Source organism: Anopheles funestus, chromosome 2RL (assembly GCF_943734845.2).
Source record: "Anopheles funestus chromosome 2RL, idAnoFuneDA-416_04, whole genome shotgun sequence".
Lineage (NCBI taxonomy): Eukaryota > Metazoa > Arthropoda > Insecta > Diptera > Culicidae > Anopheles > Anopheles funestus.
In genome coordinates, this window is record NC_064598.1 from 35,640,150 (window position 1) to 35,659,152 (window position 19,003).

Consider the following 19,003-nt stretch of genomic DNA (forward strand, 5'->3'; position numbering starts at 1 on the left):
TTGATCAGTTCTTTCATTAGATGCAAAAAAATCGAAAAGCTTCCCACGTTCCGTGCGCAAACAGCACCAAGGGTTCGTCGCTTTTCAATCGTACCGGGGCGTTGTAGTCTTTTGTACTCGGAATCGATTCCGAATCAAACAGTCACTAAAAATATTTGTCTCCCGTTTCACCTTCACCTGCGGTGAGATGTAGGGATGGAATTTGTCTGTTTTTTTTTTCTTCTTCTTTTTCTCATTGGTTTTTGTGTTTTCACCCGAGATCCAAATACCTTCGCGGGGTGGTGCTGGAATACCGGTCCGTGTTGGTTGGACCACCTGATTCCACACACGCGTCGGTGACTCGACTGAATGCAAATGAACGGCCCGTATTTCGAATATTTGCCGCATGTCGCGCCATTCGCTAAGGGTGATAATTGTCATCAGCATCTCGGGATTGATCAACCGGTGTGGAAGACGTGAATCCTATCCTGTGGGATTCGATTATTTCTTCACGGTGTGTCGGTTCTAGCAGAGGAGGGGTTGCACAAGAGAAACACAAATTAACCGAATACGAGCATTCAAATTTTCATTTCAAATTACTGAAACTGTTTCCATTAGCTCCGTGTTATCGTTAATGTAAAAAATAATCCGCCCGTATGCCACACATACCGTTCGTAAGGCATGGAACCTATATTCCCGAAAAGTATTAATACCAATTGTGAAATTACCGGATGTTTGGCTTACCGTACCGAATATGGTGGCCTTCCAGCTTTCTAAAAGACACTTTGTTCCTAATCAAAACTGTGCCAAGAACGAAACATACCCCTTTTCCCGGACGGGCCAAGCAAAAACGTACCAATTGAGCATAAAGACTACCGTTAAACATTGCCTAATCGAGCGGGAATCGGGAGGTTCAAATTAACACATCAGCATTAGTGTAACCATGTGTTAAATTTCACCCTACAGTGCGATGGCAATGGTACAGCAATACACGCCCTACAGCTTACATGGCTGACCTGTGCTACAGAAAACGAACGCTACTGGCCACTAGTTTGTTACACTGACACTAACGGATGCACCCGATTGATGATCTCAACTGGGAGGGAAATAAAATGCATTTTATTGACCGATCCGATGCACAACCGTTGAGTCAGGTTGCCTATTGTCACTGTCATAAAAATGCTTTCCTTGGTTTTTTTTGTTTTCTTCCCTTAATTATCTCACCCTTCTTGTTCAACAAAGTGATAAAATTGTATAAAAAATACAACAATAAAAAAAGCTTTAAGAATACAAAAGTTACTCTAATCAAATTGATGCAAAACAGCATTACCATGTTATTTTAAATTATGCAATATAATTACAAATATAAACGTTGTATGATTCTTCAGTTTCATATTTCGTCAAAATATGTTTTCATTTCTCAATCCACACTGTTTGAGGATTGCAACGGGTGGTTTTTATTTTATTCCGTCTCCTACGCCTAATGTTTATTCGATGAGGCAATTTATTTACCATGCAACTCTGACACACCGAACATGAAATCATCGTGCAGACCAGAAGACAAAATTAATTCCCACCAACGGTTACAAACATCATTTGTTTCGTGCAAGCTCTTGAAAGCTTTCGCGTACGCTTAAAAGCTTCCGCGCAACCCTGTACACAAAAAAAAACCCTTGAAGGAAACTAATTCCCGTACGAGCTTAACGGTACCTTCAAGCGGCCACTACGGTATTAACTGACGAAAGCTTTCGATGCAGAGGGCTTGGTGCTTTATTCTCCCACCCGCGTTGCAAGCTTCTTTTGGGGGGGGTGATGGCGAGGGGTGAGCTCGTACGCAAAAGCCCGCGAAACGAACAAAACACAGAAAGCGAAATAAACGATGGCGGCCACACACACACACACCTCGGTAGCGAAAGTATGAATGACTGTTTTGAATGACGGTTGGGAAGCTTTCAAGCACGCGAATGGCGGGAAACGCAACAATTTGAAGGGCTTGAGCTTGAAGTGGCCCTTGAACTCTGTTCTGCCGCCGGAGCTGGATGGGAAATGGAATCCCATACGGATGGGAGCAGAGTCGAGTGCTGTAGGGTGAAACACCTGTCGTTAAGTAGATCAATAAAGTATTATGTGAAGGGAAGTATTTACCGTTTTTCTTATGGAGATATCTTGTCTTGAGATATTCTTCTGTCATTGATTGTCTGTTCTGAATATTCTTCCACTTCCGGATGTTGAAAAAATATCGCTGTTTCATTCGTTTTTCTTTTTCATTCGAGTTTGCGTCTTTGAAGTATTTTTTTTTTTACTTGAAATTTTAACCTATTCGGAGTAGGAACATATTTTATAGCAGTCGCAATTGAAACATTGTACAAAAACATTACATCCCCCATCAGTTTATTGATTCATCTACCAAGGATGCTAATAAAATTTTAACCTGCTACATCCGGATTCCATATAGACTCTATACACCCCTACAATAAGCTTTACGAAACACCGGTCTAGATGCATTCTCCAGTATCTCATTCACTGGTAGCGTTTGTCATTCTTACCATGAAAATGAAACCTGTTTTCTAAATCTCTCTAAAGGATCCTCTACTACGTGGTCCAATTACAATGGGTCGCTACAAGCTGGCAGAAGTTTGTATTTTCCTACGTTTCGTTTGACGTCTTTAGTAAGAACCTGTCACCTAAGGTGGTTAGCAGGCACGTGAGAATCAAACACCGAGAACCGACGAATGAGTCATCATTAATATTTATACCATAACGGATCGTTATTTATTGCATTCTCGATGCACACAAACCCGTATCCCGACTCGTATTTGCGGTTCGGTGCACTGACTGACGCTACATTTGTAATCAATTAATAAGGGTGACAGGTTACCAGGGAAAGCCGCATTTTACTACACGTGAGCTGGGCGAAAAAGGGAATTAAGGGCGTCTTTCTATCAACGGTATGCTCGCCAGCGATCGTGATCGGGACAGCACAGCTCGATGTATCGCGTTCTTTCTCCCTGCCCGGTGGCTTTTCTTTCCGAGCGAAACCAATTAGTCACGGGTACGAGATGAGGAAGACACTCTCCGGTGGAAAAGTACTGTGCGCTTTGTAAGCGATCGACGGTGAGTGATTTTCCATTTCACGATGTTCACGGAAGCGCCACGGTTGAGCGACATTCGGAGGGATTCCCCTGAGTCACTGTTGCGTACGAAGGTCGCGCACGGTGTGTTTTGTAATCGTGCTCGTGTTTTTTTTTTCTTTTTTATTCTACAGCCACAAACGGGTCGGGAGGATGTCGGATGCATTCCTAACGTGCAAGCGATCGTTTAAAGCGATCGTGGATGTGGGGTGGTGAGAGGTAAGGGAGGGAGGGAACGTAGTGCAGTAGAATAAGATAAGTGCTCGACGAGACGCATTTTATTTAATTGAGTATAGTACAATGCACCACACGGTAAAGTTCTACTACTAACGCTTCCAACATGGCAAACATGGCTTGAATGATACAAACACACACACACACATACAAGCCTTTTGGTGACATTGGGGGACACTGTGCTACGCGCAATTAGCGAAACGAGCTGCTACTAACTGCTCGTTCACTTAGATCAGTGCTCCCCAACCTTTTTAGTACCGCGGACCACTTTTTGTTCGACATAAGTATATCGCGGCCCACATGAGACTCTAAGAACGGATTTTTTGAAATAAAACATTAGCAAAAAATGTAATTGTCCGCAATCTGACACATCGAGGGGTGTAGAACGATTTCGTCATGTAAAAACGCTTGAAATGGTAAACAATATGTATTAAAATGATCGGTCCAACGACCGAAAATTTCTTCCGCGGACCACTTCTACTTAAGCCACGGACCACAAGTGGTCCGCGGACCATAGGTTGGGGACCAATGACTTAGATGACCGCAAGAACGACTAACCCACATACACGCACTACGCATGCATACTAACACTGACAAGCGGTTGAGTGTACACTTACGCAGTGCGGAGGCAATGGCAATGGAGTGGAGTTCGAATTCAAGTGCGGTTAATGGCCCCACTCCTGGAACTTCTCATTTGCTTCTTTCTCCTGTCACCATCATCATCATCATCCTGCCAAAAGGGGTTTCCCAAAACGGTCAATGTGTGGGTGGGTCGATCTAGCAGGAAAGGAAGAACAGTCACCGGCTCCTGAATTATAAGACCACTCGACCACCCAATATATCCGGGGTGTCCGTCCGAGTAACGGTCGACCTGACCCCTGACGAGTGACCTCGACCCCAGACTAATTGCACTCACCACACACCGCCGAGTTCCCTGGTGACCCTCACGGGGGCATTATTAATTTCGTCTAATCGCTAATGGAGAGTCCTAGCCACTATAAGTAAAACACATCAATCGTCCGATGAGGAATCCGATACTGCTTACCCGCGTGCGTGCATAATAATGGAACGAGTGTCACACGCGTGATTGCTGTGGTAGAAATAGTATGCAACCGAGTGATCGACATTTTACCCCTCGCTTCACAGCTACTCCTCCCTCACTCGCGTTAATGTCGTCCGTATGTCCTAGAGAGGAAGCATAAAAACCGTTCGCCAGACAAGTTGACACTGGACCAGTGTGTGCGGGTGTTCATTGACTTTTTTTTTGCTTGACAGACCTTTCGAACTCTTCTCTACCACTTGATGCACGCACAGTGTCACAAACCACAAGGAACATTACTGTGCGTGCACGATTCGCAAGACAAGTCCACGTAGAACTTCTACAGCATCCAACACGCAAAACCCCTACCAAACTGGCTGTGGTGCATCGTACACGAGTGTGATGGATGCGTGTGTGATAAATGCATCCGATGCTTAGCCCAGTGTACCGCATTGCAGCAGCACTCACGAGTGTGCAAACTGTCCACCCAGTCCGACTCTAGGCTTTAGTGCGTCTAGCCATCGCAATATCAACTGGTTTTCGCAATGGTTCACTCTTCTCCTACCTACCCGCCTTGCACCAACCCTGCCCCAAAAAGGCTATCCTTTTCCATCCAGCGTACCGTACCCGATCGGTCGTCTCATTCGCGAGTACGATCGAGCGTGGCACTCGATTCGAGTTCCAGCAGGTTCCACTATGCGGACGATCCATCCGGTGGTGGCCGACGGCTGCAGCTTGCAAATGACGATGCAGCGTCACACACGGGCGGAGGAGAGGGGGCTGGGACGGGCGAGGAGGCGCACGCGAAGGGTGCCAAGACGGGAGGTTACTTAACGCACGGTGCAAGTGCACTACAAAGAAGCCTGCGCCTGAACACTCGCACAGTCTACTACCGCGCGCTCATCACAACGGACACGAGTGCTTAACGCTCCTGCGTCAATTCTACCAAGGAAGCAAAGCAACCAAAAGTTACTTATCATACAAATTGCAGTCTTTTACGTTTATGCGCTTGAATCCTTCGTGTCAAACATATCGGCCTGAGTCAGAGTGGTGTGATCACTACATTGTGATTAAGTGCGCTGTTTCCGCCAGTATTTATATGGCAGATTTATCGTTTTTCGAGCAAGGATAAAGGTTGAGTGCATACAAAAGTGCGTTGTGAAAGCTTTTTGCTGTGTGTGAATTGTTTGTCTCTTTTCGTTTCGTTGCTTAACGTACTTTTTGGGTTTCGGTGGGTTTTATTCTTACGTGCAGTGAGTTCTACCCAAAGAAGCAAACATTTAGGGGGTAGGGAGTAAAAGGAAACAATCTTAAGAAGGGGGTTCTGTGCTGTGAAAAAAAGGAAGTGTGTGAGAAAAACCATCCCGACTTACTAGTGATTTGTGTGCGCATCAAGGGGTGAGTGTTTGTGGCACCCAACAACAACAACAAAAAACTCTAACACAACAATAATGCGTGACTTTGTGAGCTTGTTCGGAAGCCAGTATCAAACCATTTTTGGCGGCGGTCCTAGCTGTGCCGGGGGTAATGGGAGCAGTTTGGGGGGAAGCAGTGGCGATTGTTGCTCGTCATCGGCCGGAAGTTCCGGTACGCCACAGCGAAGGCGTTCGGTAAGCCTTGGACCATTCCGGCGTCGCATGCGGAGCGAATTTTCACTGCTCGACTACTTCTTCCACCAACCGAAACATGGCCGACATACGCGCCAACCAAACCGTAAGTATTTTGTTTGAATGAATGCTGTAGAGGTGAAAATGGGAGGGTACTGTTCGTCGGTCCTTACTGGCGTGGTGTACCCAAAGTCAATGGTGTAAAAAACAGCGGGAAAAATTAAATAGTCGCGTGTGATACATTCGAACCGGGCCAACGAACCATAGTCGGAGTGCGTTCTGCGCGGCAGATCCGATGATGCTGGTGCATAGTTTGCAGCCAAAAAAACAACCCGTCGAAAGGGATATATGCAACGGAAAGCGAGAGTGGCTAAGACCAGACCGCCTCCCCCCTCCCCTCCACACACAGCCAGAAATGTGCACACAGAAGAAATACCACACTCGCGTGCCCAATTGAGAGACAGAGAGCGAAATGCGAGGAGACGCACACAGAGCAGAAAGGGACATCATCATGTTTGCGATGCTAACTGGAAAAATAAGCCGATTCCGAGCTGGTTTTTTGCACGACCAAGAACGGAGACGGAATCCGCACAGATGGTGCGCAAAGGTAGCAGGTTGGATGTTGCAATCATGCGCTCGCATCGAAGGGCAACAAGTGTAAACCCATCGCTACCCGATCACCCGATCCGATCCGTGTCCAAATTTTGTGTGCCTAGCGATCGTTTTTTTTTCTTCTGCCCTCCGTTTTTCATGCGATCGCGATACCTACGGAGCGGGGTGGAAAGACTAGAATGTACGAAACCATGAGCCGCTCGAAGCCGAGTGGGAAAAAGGGATACGGGAAAAAGGGGGGAAAAGGAAAAACCTGTACCACCGACACAGTGTTGGCGCAACACTGGGTAGTGTAATACCGACATCTTGACACGCGCCCTGGTATTTAGTGTGACAGAACGCGCCACGGCGCAGTCCGGGCCGGTTTTATCAGAGGACAGCCCAGCCCAGAACCCAGAATTGGATTCCCAGAAACACGACAAACATTTTTCACAGCACTACTCACTGGTGGCTATGACCAGGATACCAAGATGGAGCAAAAGAACTAAAACCTTTTGCAGTACACTGCTGTTATCTGTCGTATTGCGACGATTGAGGAGGTTACAATTATTTCCGCATTCGACGCATACGCAAACACGAACGACTCTTACCTTCGGCCGCATCATTCCTCCCTTTCCGATTCACCCTTTGTCACGCGACCATTTCATTCCGAGTGCATTCTTTGCGCGTTCTGCCTCAACCTCAACGCCTTTTTTGCGTATTGTGTCACAGGCCACCATGTGCCTGTGTGTGGACGTGTCCAGTTTACAATCGAGATAGCGCTTGATATCGTTTAATTGCTGGGGACAGCAGCGACATCAAGTGGTAGTAAGAATATTGAATTATATGCATGATCGGACCGGGGCCTGATCCTCGGACGATCATTATTTTACACCATTCACGGTACATCTACGGGCCTGCGTGTGTGTGTGTGTGTGTGTGTGTGGGTGTGTGTAAACAATCTTGGATGACAAGATATTCCTCTTGCCTGGGCTCGTGTCACGTTGCGAAGAATAGCTAATTTTAACCCGCTCAGGTACACACAAACGAGTCTCCACGATCGCACGTTTTGTAATACTTTCGAACAACGCGCAACCATTATTCGATACGCGAACCCGACCGGCCTGGTCACACTTGGTACACGGGAAATTAAGACTCCGTTTTGCTCCCGGGCGGGACAGCAAGAAGGCGATTTATGCCACCGCTGCAAACAAGCAAACCAGTATTTGATGGACAGCGACGGCTACACCATCAATTCAAATGTTCAATCCCATGATCATACCGGGCGGTATGGCCATGATCACGGGATAAGTATACCGCGTGCACTACTCGTTCTTGGAGCTATTTTGCAGTGATTGATATTAGGAAGCGATTTGGAATTACAGATCATTATGTTTACGGCCCGTACATAAGCTCACGCTATTGGCATTCAATAAGGTTTTGCCTTAATGGAAAAATGTTCCATTTTGTTAAATTGCAAAAATAAAAACATCTGTTTGCTTGATGCTGCTAGGTTCTGGCTAAGGGCCTAACCGTTTTCTAAGGGGTAATTGATAGGTTTGAAGTGTTATACAATCTTGATTGTAGATAAAATGCACATAGAGAATGATTTTCATTTTTGCGAAAACGGTACAATTACATTTCATAATCTCCTACGGGGCATTTAGTAGAAAGGCACCGCAGGCAGTACACGTAACACTGGTAGAGATCTCTGTGATCTTCCATTCTCTGGCAACAGCAAAGAACACATATCGCTTAATTAGTGACAGCGCAACGAATGGGTCAAACAGCCGAGTTGATAAACGTATCGTTCTTAGCAGCTAACAAACGTTAATCCTAGGTTCAAATGTAAACTATTTCCTTTTTAAATAAATATTGCGACGTTAACAATGTAAAAATGTGTAAACAAGTTAACGCTAATACACATTCTCGCGTTGTTGTGCGGTGTAATACAAACAATCCGTACCGCTCCTACCGGCTAGGACATCGGATAACGGTAGCGCTTAACTCGAGGCTAATGATTTTAACCCTTGAATGGTCGCCAAGAACGGTTGCACCCTACACACCTGATACGCACGCAGCGAAAGGGCGTAATGGGCCTGCATTACCGCAACCATTAGCATATCCTGTTACCGTTTGGCTAGACCCTGGCTGACTCAACCGTTTCCCCGGCGCGTATCGTGCGGTTCGCACCTCGGTCAAAGGGCTGAAAAGGGAGAGCCACCCTTCTATCCGTAGCGCTTCGTTTTGCGTGCGGCGGGGGACAAAAATGTCTACCAATAATTATCATCACGCCTCTACCAAACCCCACCCGTACGGTCGAGCTGGTCAGCGACTGGGTAGTTTTTTTTTGCCGGCGATGCCGATGGCCAATGTCGTCGGAAAGCGAGAACGACGCAGCAGATTTCTAGGGGGGCTTTCGGTACAGTCGGCTGCAGTCGGGAAAGTTCTCCACTTTAATTGATGTCGGAGGGTGTAGGTCGACACCCTAGCTACCGGGCAGGGTGAAGGAGGGCGATATTGTTGTTGTTGTTGTTGTTGAGGAAGCGGTACGATTGGGATTGGGACGGCGAACAAGACAACACACGTTTATGCAATGCCGGGATGCACAATTACGTAACGGGTTTGCAAACGAACGGGGTCAGCGTGTGTGTGATGAGTTTGATGTTCCATCAAAATTAAATCACATTCGGATTAGCCCGTTACTGGAAATGGAAAATTTTTGCAATGACGTCTATCGGTGAGTCGGTCCAGCCGTGGTCCATCCGCCGGCACCGGGTGAATGCAAATGTTAATTGCTCATTCTCGCTCTCCCTCGAGGTTTGATAATGCCAACGATGCGACCGGCCTCGGTTTGCATCGCGACACGATAAATTCACCTCCAGGATCTGTTTCTCTTCTCGCTGTGTGCGCTCGAGCGCTCGGATTCCACTAATGAGTTCACCGCCGTATGACGCAGTAGCGCAACGAGTCGGTCATAATGCGCGTAGCAAAAAAAACCTCCCCCCCCCCTTGAACGAACTTTATCCCAAGAAGCAAGATCAGGGTAAGATCACACCACCGCACGGCCAAAAGAACACTCTGGAACGTCGATATTGTCGATCGTCCTGCCGCCGTGTCCTCCGACCAGGGTCAAGGAGTACCTGTTTCTTCGCTGTGCGGGTAGTTTCCAGTTAATTTTTGTTTTGTATCTTGCCGCACACCAACCTGCCGGCCATCGTGATTGTTTTATTGTTATTGCGTTCATGGTCACAAATTCTCCAAGCGGGGTTTGCTGTGGCCATCGTGTCAGCACGCCTGTACGTCCTGTACGATCGACCATGCTCGTGGGGAATTAATTGTGCATTGAACGCATTGCTTTCGACCTTTATATATCATGATGTGGCCATTTTCCTTGTCATTCCCGGTGACAGCTCAGTGTCGTTTGCGGTTGCTAGTGCCACACCAAACGATGACAGATCATCCCGATAAGGGGTGTGGATCGCAAAAAGGGATGAGTGATGTACACCAGCACTTCTTCATGTCCTTCTGCTGTACGAAATTAACAAACAAAACAGCAAAAAAAAAAAATCCAATTTCCAACTTGATACCACTATTCAAAGGGTTTCATCCTTCGGACCTAAGGAGCTGTTAAGACCTCCGCGCAACAGTGTTTAATTTCCATTTCGTTCGAGTGTTTCGATCGCTTTGTTTGCAGTGCGAACATCTGCTGGAACTAGAAAACAAGAAGCAAAGAATTAACAGCAAAAAAAATTAAGAGGTTAAATGTCTAACGGAAGAACTGACCATTTTGAGAGGAAAAAAACGCACACACGGACCTACCTTACCGTGTCAGACAATGCAAACAGGCTGGCTGGCAGGAAAGTGCACTTTCAATTATGATTTCCACATGGCTGGTAACGATAGCGGATCGCGAGACCCGCACCCAAGTGCGCCAGCAGACGCATTCGTGGCTGTGCCCGATGCACCACACAGAAGCCCCAATCCGTGCAACCTTGCAACATACGAAGTGTCTCTTGTGGGTAGCTTCAAACGCCTGCCGTGAATGTGTACACGTGTGTGTGTCTAACCAATGGAGCGCAAAGAACTACACACACACACACACACACGGCACACTCCGAACAGTCCGGTTTCGAGCCTCCCCATGCGATCGCGAGTACTTGCCGAGGAGACCTTCTTGGAATGTTCATGCGAAGCATCTGGCTTCTTAGCCGATAAGCATAGATTTTCCGAACGATCGTATGTTGGTGAAGAGACAGAGAGGGAAGAAGGGAAGTAATGCAGACGGAGAAGCCCAAGGTCGAACGCTCGGTTTGCTGCGTATGCAGTAGATTGGAGTTTAGTGTTTGTTTACTATCGGGTGCATGTATGCAACCGTGCTCAACATGATGTGTGTTTTATTTAATTAAAAAATGGAGTAATTGCTTTAGTTGATAATGTTTTGGACATAACAGTAGCAAACAGGTATTTTATTGAAATACCATACGAAATGTGACTGTGCTCAATATTTTGTGGAAACAATACACACAGTTTCCATTAATTATCAAAGTATTTACTTAAAACAGGGTTGTCAAACCTAAACCTTATTCTTTTAAGGTTTTTTATTTCTGTATAAGGTATTTAGGAATGCATTTTGTTTCTCAGTTTTTGTATAACAATACAGAATTGTACGTCGACCCAGGAGCGATCAGGATAACTATCTCAAATTACACCTTTATTTTGTGTAATTCAATTGAATGTTGAAGAATCACCCGATCGTCGTAGAAAAGCGCTGACGAAGCAATGGATCACTCAGTAAGGGAAGATATCATATTTCAGATATCTCAGAGGAATGATATTATTCGTTCCTAGAGGCATTATGGTTGTGTCAAATCATCTGTATGGCACATAAAAACTAATACATCAACAATAAAATTGCTATATGCCGTATCATCAGTGCAGCTCGGAAAGAAATACCAAAGAACAGTTTCATGGGCTTGGACAACCCTCACTCCTAGTAAATTAACTTCTTCTTTTGTAGCACTAATAGCTCAAGAGGTCTCTTCCTGCCATTACTGTCTTTCCTGGACTTTATTTAGCCGTAACAGGATAGTCAGTACTACGTACGGTGGTTCAGTCCGGATGGGATTTGATACCCGTTAATATCGTTTAACAAAAGAAGATGTACCTGTTAACCGTGTTATTCATTTAACCGACCATGATTGCGTCCTGGCAAGCACGGATAATCCCCGGTTCACGGTAACGTAATTAATGAGCTGTGAAATGGTCAATTTTAAACACGATCTTCATCAACACTTTAGTGTCTCATTAGAATTCTTATCCAATTACAACAAGCCACTTCAATGTAAAGAAAGTGAAACGCATAAAACCGAGAATCACATTTCCTTAGTCACACCCGTGTCATCATCCCGTGGTGGCCACCCGTCGTGTGAAGAAGAGCTTCACACATCACTAACGAAGCGGGGTGTATGCAAATACAGCGTCGTAGGTGTCGAATAAAACAAGATGGCTTACTGTAAACAATGCACCCACTCCGAAACCAGTATCGGACGATATGAATATCGATAACGACAACCAGCAGCAGCATCGTAACGTTCCGTTGCCGAGAGGATGTCGTTCGAATGCAAATTGACAAAGCACACACAAACGCACCGGCCAGTATGTTGTGTACGACCCCCAAAGTGACCACTGAAGCGCGGGCATGTGGGGGGTTGAGCTCCCGATTATAAATCACAACTCCGGGTGTAATTATTTTATGAATCTCGTCGCCCGTCGATCCTCCGAGATGGTAATTTTCGCTGATGAATGCCTACGGGCCACGACGGCTCACGTGTACCATTTCGCTTCGATCCTGTTCCGTACGATCCGATATTGGGTTGGTGATTGATGTGGTAAAGATGTGAGGTGTGGCTGAAGCTTTTTTTTTATTTGAGGTTTAACTGCCGTTACTCGCAAAGGCCCCAAGGACATGACATTTAGAATTTCCAATCATTACCTTAAGGGTTGATGTTTTCTTCTTTTCAGTAAAGCGTTATTTTCGGTAAGGTAATTACGCGCATTTTCCAAATGAAGACAGCATTGCGAGAGGTGTGTAAAGCGAAACTAGGTTACATCGTGCAGTTCGCCAGGATTGCCTTGAACTTTTACATTTTTTGTTTGCTTGTTCAAAAGTGCTTTAAATATTTCATACCATTCTTTAAGCAAACGATTTCGATTTTTTTTATCACAAAAAAAAATTGAACGCACATACATATATTTTCATCGATTCGAGACCAAAATAACCTTCGGCTTTATTACCCGGCGATGAAGCATTTTGTTCTCCTCGAGGAAACATACATTTTTTTTGTTTTGGTTACATGGCGTCGCCCTGCTAAACGCGCCATAATCGCAACCGCTCACATGCCGGATAGGATCAGTGAAGCGTTACTTGATATGCTTAAACATTTATGTTTATGGTCGATTCCTTTTTTCACGGTAAATCGGAAACTCATCAATGATACGGTTGAGCACGCCGAAATTAATCACTGGTCGCAACCGCGTTCGCAGGAAAGTGTGCGCAGCTGTCTCTGGGCGCACATGTCATCAACACGTTTTTGCTTTGGTCGGTTAACGATGACAGGCATAACCGATGGCTATTTAATTGGCCATGTGAACTATGCTTATCTGCTTTTGTTTTGACCCGCTTTGAGGCGGATATGCGGATAATTCCCGGACGATTACCGCTAGTGGTTAATCCTCGTGACTTCCTAATCGATCCTTAGAAGCGCTAGGATACACAGCTAATGCCTGCAAACAGTTCCCAATGGGGTGAGATTGAACAGATAATCGAGAATTGCAGTGCATAATCGAAAACGTCATACTGGTAGAATTATTCCAGTAACGTCGTTAAGGAAAGCTTATTGCGAATGGTAGAGTGCAAAGTACCTCGCTCTAACAAACAGTAATTTGTTGATTAGTGCAAAAAAACATACCATTAACAACTCATTCTTCATGCCTGTTCGAGCCGATCCCACCCGGTACGATTGAACTATAGCCCTTCTATTAACGATTGCCTTCCACCGTTCGTACCAGTTGCGGTAGTCTCAGTGATGTATTGAGCCCTTTGCCAATTACATTACAATCCTTTCCCTGCCAAGTACCCATCGGTTGGAATCATTCATTCGAGCAACGTGTTACGGGTCAACAATCGATACAAGAGCTCGTACAAAGTGTGGGGTTAAGTGAGTAAATCTACCCAAACTGCGATAGAATGGCCCAGAGAAAAAGCAACGTAATCAATCGTGTCCATCGATTATTAGCGGATAAATCACACCAAAGGCAACTCCGCGTGTGGGCTGACTTATTTCCCGGAAGTTCACGTGGCACTTCGTGTTTTCGGTTTGACCATCGTGCTCGGACACGTTTTAATACCGAATAATTGCTGGGTGTGAGCATACTTTAAGGATTCATCTGAAAGCATTATGATGCAAACGGGCTTTAGGAATGGACAGAAGGATGAAAGCGATTTTAATTCCCACAGTCACGTTCCGTTAGATTACTTTGCGAACTTGGGGTGAGTGCATTTTGCTATCATCAAGCGCTGTGTTTTTATTAATTTAAACGCAGTGTCTAATTTGTTGCTAATGCTGCACTGTGGCATCATTAAGGCGTGGACAGTTATGAAGCAACAAATAAAAATTAAATTAACTGTAATTATTTTACAATTATATGACTTCTTGTTTTTCCTTGAATAGTTTAGCGAATCTACACGGTAAAGCGTAGGTTACTCATAGCAACATCCTCCATAATCATCCTTGTGAATAGAAGGCACGATCTAGTACTTACATTTTAATACAATTTAGTTGAAGAAATATAATATGATAAACGATAAAACATTATTCAGGCAAGTTATTAAAATTCGAAAGACACCTACTTCTTCATCTTTTGTGGCACTAAAATCTCAATAGGTTATATGGATTACGATTTCTTACTATCCTTGAACTTTATTTAGCAGCGACAGGATAGTCATTTCTGAAAATGGTCCGCATGAGATTTAAAACACGGTCTTGATTCGATAGACATCAACAGGAGAAATGAGACAAACCCTCTTTGCTGTGTGGTTTAAATTATTATCCATCCATTGAATGAGTTTTTTTTTTAATTTGAATTTGACAATTTTGAATCTCATACTGGATTATTTGTCGTTAAAGAATCTTATGGAATTCATGGTTAATTGTAGGTAATAAGAGAAATTAACGAAGATGTGCTTGACATAATGAAGAATGATTTTATGGATTTTAGGATTTTTTTTGTTTTTCGCGTAACTTTGGGTAAATTTAATTTATGTCAATTTTTTTAAGCTATCAACGTTTCACAGAACTCTAATGGAAATTATGTACCTCCTTATTCCAGGAACGTTTATGCTTATGGCTGCCGGCTTCATGTTCATCATCTGCGGGGCACTCGTACACATCCTTGATCCCTATTTGCTAGTATTTAAATGGGTAAGTAATCTCGATTAAACTAAAACCGTACATTATCAAGCGCACATTACATGTTGTTTTACATTTCGTACTGTCGGATGAATATTAAAGAGTTGGATTTGAAAAAAAAAAAGAAGTACTTTTAACATGCTTCTCATGTCTGCGCATGGTGGAATCTGCATTCGTAATGAAGTACAATCAATTTGCTCCAGCTTTATTTATTTTATTTTACGCAATATTAATATGGCAAACGAAAGCTTTTACATCTTCGCGGGAGGGAAAATGAAGGCAAATTCCTGAACCTCAAGCACCTCATGCAACCTGCATTTCTTGTCGTAGTTTTTTTTTCGATGAATGAAATAAAAATCGTTCAATTCAGCGCCCACTCGGTGATTACTTTCGGACTAAACCTTGACCTTGAAAGCCGAATTACGAATAAAAACGCCACCGTCCAACTCGCCGGAACGGTGGTGAACGAACTGCAGTTAGCGCACTCTTGTGCAGCGGCATTTACCCATGCACTGTGCAATTTAAAACGACACAAATAACCCAAACGAGTTCACCGAAAGACGGCGTTATACATTGATCTGATTGTTGTTCCCGGGCTCCGTTATAGCGGGATAAAATGTCCTTTACAAAAATAAAACAGAAGACACCTAACTAACCGGTTTGTTTGTCCCTTTCCCTTTGTTTGCCATGCAGAAATTAATCTTCCAAGAAGGGTCGGAAATATTCAACCTGTGGCGCACACCGCCAGTCGATCTGTACATCAAGATCTACCTTTTCAACGTTACCAACGCGGAAGACTTTATGGCGGGCCGGGCCGAAAAGATGCAGATCGAGGAAGTTGGCCCCTACGTTTACAGGTGAGTTTCAAGGATGCGGAAGCAATGAAAGAAGGAAATAAAAAGCAAACATCGGCGAAAACATATACTGTTTACTTCTAGAGAGCTGATGTCGCACGACAACATTACGTTCAATGAGAATGGAACGCTTTCAACGCGTCCGCATCATCCGTTGATCTTTCAGAAGGGTTTGTCGGGCAATTTGCGTGAGGATGATGTATTTATGATGCCAAACATTGCACTGCTGGTAAGTGAACGGAACATTTCTCTATTGCAATAAGTTTCTAGCTGTTTGTATGTGATTAATAGTGTAGAATTACTAGAATTAAGAAACTGATCAAGAATAACTTTACAATCGTAATATCATCAAACGCGGTAATATTTGAATAATAATAAAATATTTTTCGTCTTATCAAAAGAGCTAAAATAAATGAAATTTAAATTACTCGGAAATCAGAGTACTGTTCGAATGTGTAGATTTAATCCTTAATCGTAGTTATTCTAAAACACCTCAAAAAAGGAAAACAAACAGAATGAAGGATTTCTTCTTCTTCTTCTTCTTCTTAGCTTTTTAACGACCTTACAAGATCACGCCGGCCATTTTTGGCTTACTAGACTTATTTTTATCACGTAGCCGGATAGTCAGTCCTTGCTACGGGGGGACGGTCCGAATGGGATTTGAACCCGGTCCGGCCGGTGTGGACTGGCGCCGTTTATCACATGCACCATCGGGCCGCCCCCTGAATGAAGGACTACAATCCTATATTTCTTATTATGCCTGTAAGATTTTCTAATACATCGTTTCAACTAATTACTTGTCGGTGGTGGTGGCGATGACGGTGTTGGTGAGTGAAAGCTTTGTTGTAGCAAGTTCAAGCGTTTGTCAAACCAACAAGTCTGTTCTTCCAATTTTCCAATCCTCGCTCCCTCCGTGTGCCTTTCTTACTTTTCCTTCCTCCCCTCAAACTTCCTTATCCATTCACCGATCTAGAGTATAGCACATGTAGCCGCCAAACAACCGTATTTTCTCCGATGGCCAATCAATTTGCTTATACGGCAAACTAAGGTGCAACCGCTGGAACGTCAGACGGCTAAAGAGTTTATGTACGGCTATCCAACCACTCTAACCACTCTCGGTTATACTTTTCTTCCCAACTGGATATCGTTCGACAAAGTGGGCTTGATCGATCGGGTAAGTGAAGCAACCCGCAGCAAGTGTGAGGGTTCTGAGATGATGGCTTATCCATTCGACTATCACTCTCTCTCTCTTTGCTTACTCCAGATGTATGATTTCGACGATGATTTTGAAACATTCTTCACCGGTGAAACATCAGCAAGCGTGTCGGGACTGTACGATACCTATCTCGGATCACCGGACCTAGCCCAATGGAATGGAACGCACTGCAGTAACATTCGGAACGCATCCGATGGTACCAAATTTAAGAGTTTCATCGAACCCGACGATAAGTTGCTGTTTTTTCGGAAAAGCATGTGCCGGGCACAGGTCCTGGTGAGTTAAATATGTGATGAAAGGATAAATTCTAGCTTAAAAGTATCGTTCAATTAATTGAAAGTATCATTCTTTCTTCAGATTCAAAATGGGACAGATTATGACGTGGATGGTCTAAAGGCAACCAAATTCGTTTTTGAAGATAACGCACTCGATAATGGAGAATTTGATCGGCGCAATAAGTGTTACTGTCGGCAAGGTAAAGTTCTGAAGTGTTTTGTGAGATTTCCAGAGCATTAATATGTTTCGTCCTTCATTTTCAATAGGCACTTGTTTACCCCGTGGATTGATCGATGTAACTAGCTGCTACTACGGATTTCCGATCGCTCTAAGCTATCCACACTTCCTTGATGCAGATCCCAAAGTGTTGTCACATGTGAACGGTTCCCGACCGGATCCAAAATTGCATCGGAGCCATTTTATGATCAACCCGGTAAGAAATGACAATAGCGTAAAATTTCTCAGAAATACTCACGATTGTTTGTTATCACCACAGGTGTCGGGACTTCCGCTGGAGCTTTCGGTCAAGTTCCAGATCAACATGGTGCTTAACGATCTGAGCAGTATGGCACACTGTGAGAAGTTCTCCAACCTCGTCGTACCGACACTCTGGTTCGAAATTGTAAGTTTACTGCGATTCCCACCTTTATCAGCATCCTAGCCGCAAACCAAATGCATACAAAAAATGCTTCCGGGTGGCGCTGCATGCTCAGTAATACTATGCAATATCATATCTAACCAACGGCCGGTCCCGCGGCCATTCATCTCGTTCCATCGATGCCGGCTTGACATGGAGAATGTAAATCTTTGACTGATCAAAAGCACAATCATACACACACCGACACGCACAGAGGACATCTTCATCCGTTGCGCACAAAACTGCGCGTACCTTGCTGCTCTTCTTGACTATTTTTTCGAAGAGCATTCACATAATTTACTCATCGTTTACCATCTTCTTGATCATTCACATTTGCATTCATGCGCATCTTCTTCCTCATCAGCGATCCATCGATGTGTCTCTCTTGTGCAGCAATTGTCGTATCGTAACGGAATTGGGAGTAAAACCCGCTAGCACCCCCCCACAAACAGTGACGTCATTAAAGTTGTTTCGTTTTCTTGTTCTTTTTCCCTTCTTTTCTACTTTCATGCTTTCACATCAGATGATGCCAGGACTGCCGAAGACGCTGCTATCCCGCTTCATTTTCTATCTGAAGATTCTACCGTTCGGCGATCAGGTGGTAAAACACAGTCTGCTTGCGTTCGGTGGCATTCTGCTGCTCGTTGCCATTACGAAGGTATCACTAACGCTCTCGTCCGCGTATTCCTCCGCGTACCGCATTTCCAATGAGCTGAGGGAAAGCTTATGGTAGTGGGTACAACACACGAAACAAAAAAAAACATACACCCACACACATACACAGCAGGCCAAAACTGAAGTGCTTTCTTCAGACAAGCATTGAAACTAGTTTGTAGCATATTGCAGCTAATAGTTTAAGTTTTGTAAGTAATTTAAGGTTTACTGTTAATAAACTGGCTAAAGAGAATCAGATGCGATTTTGCTACCGCTAGCATGCGCTAGATGGCGCTTGCGCTCGTTCGGACGCG

General features: G+C 44.4%; 1 protein-coding gene across 1 annotated transcript; it reads left to right on the plus strand.

The window, feature by feature from the left end:
* The first annotated feature begins 5,276 nt into the window (after positions 1-5,276).
* Positions 5,277-18,942, plus strand: LOC125774692 (scavenger receptor class B member 1). The gene is made up of 10 exons (XM_049444859.1): positions 5,277-6,096; positions 14,973-15,064; positions 15,746-15,909; positions 15,991-16,135; positions 16,880-17,080; positions 17,171-17,398; positions 17,480-17,597; positions 17,665-17,831; positions 17,895-18,020; positions 18,559-18,942. Exons 1-10 carry the CDS (start codon positions 5,835-5,837, stop codon positions 18,766-18,768), a joined length of 1,713 nt encoding a protein of 570 aa, XP_049300816.1. The 5' UTR covers positions 5,277-5,834; the 3' UTR covers positions 18,769-18,942.
* The last annotated feature ends 61 nt before the right edge of the window (positions 18,943-19,003 follow it).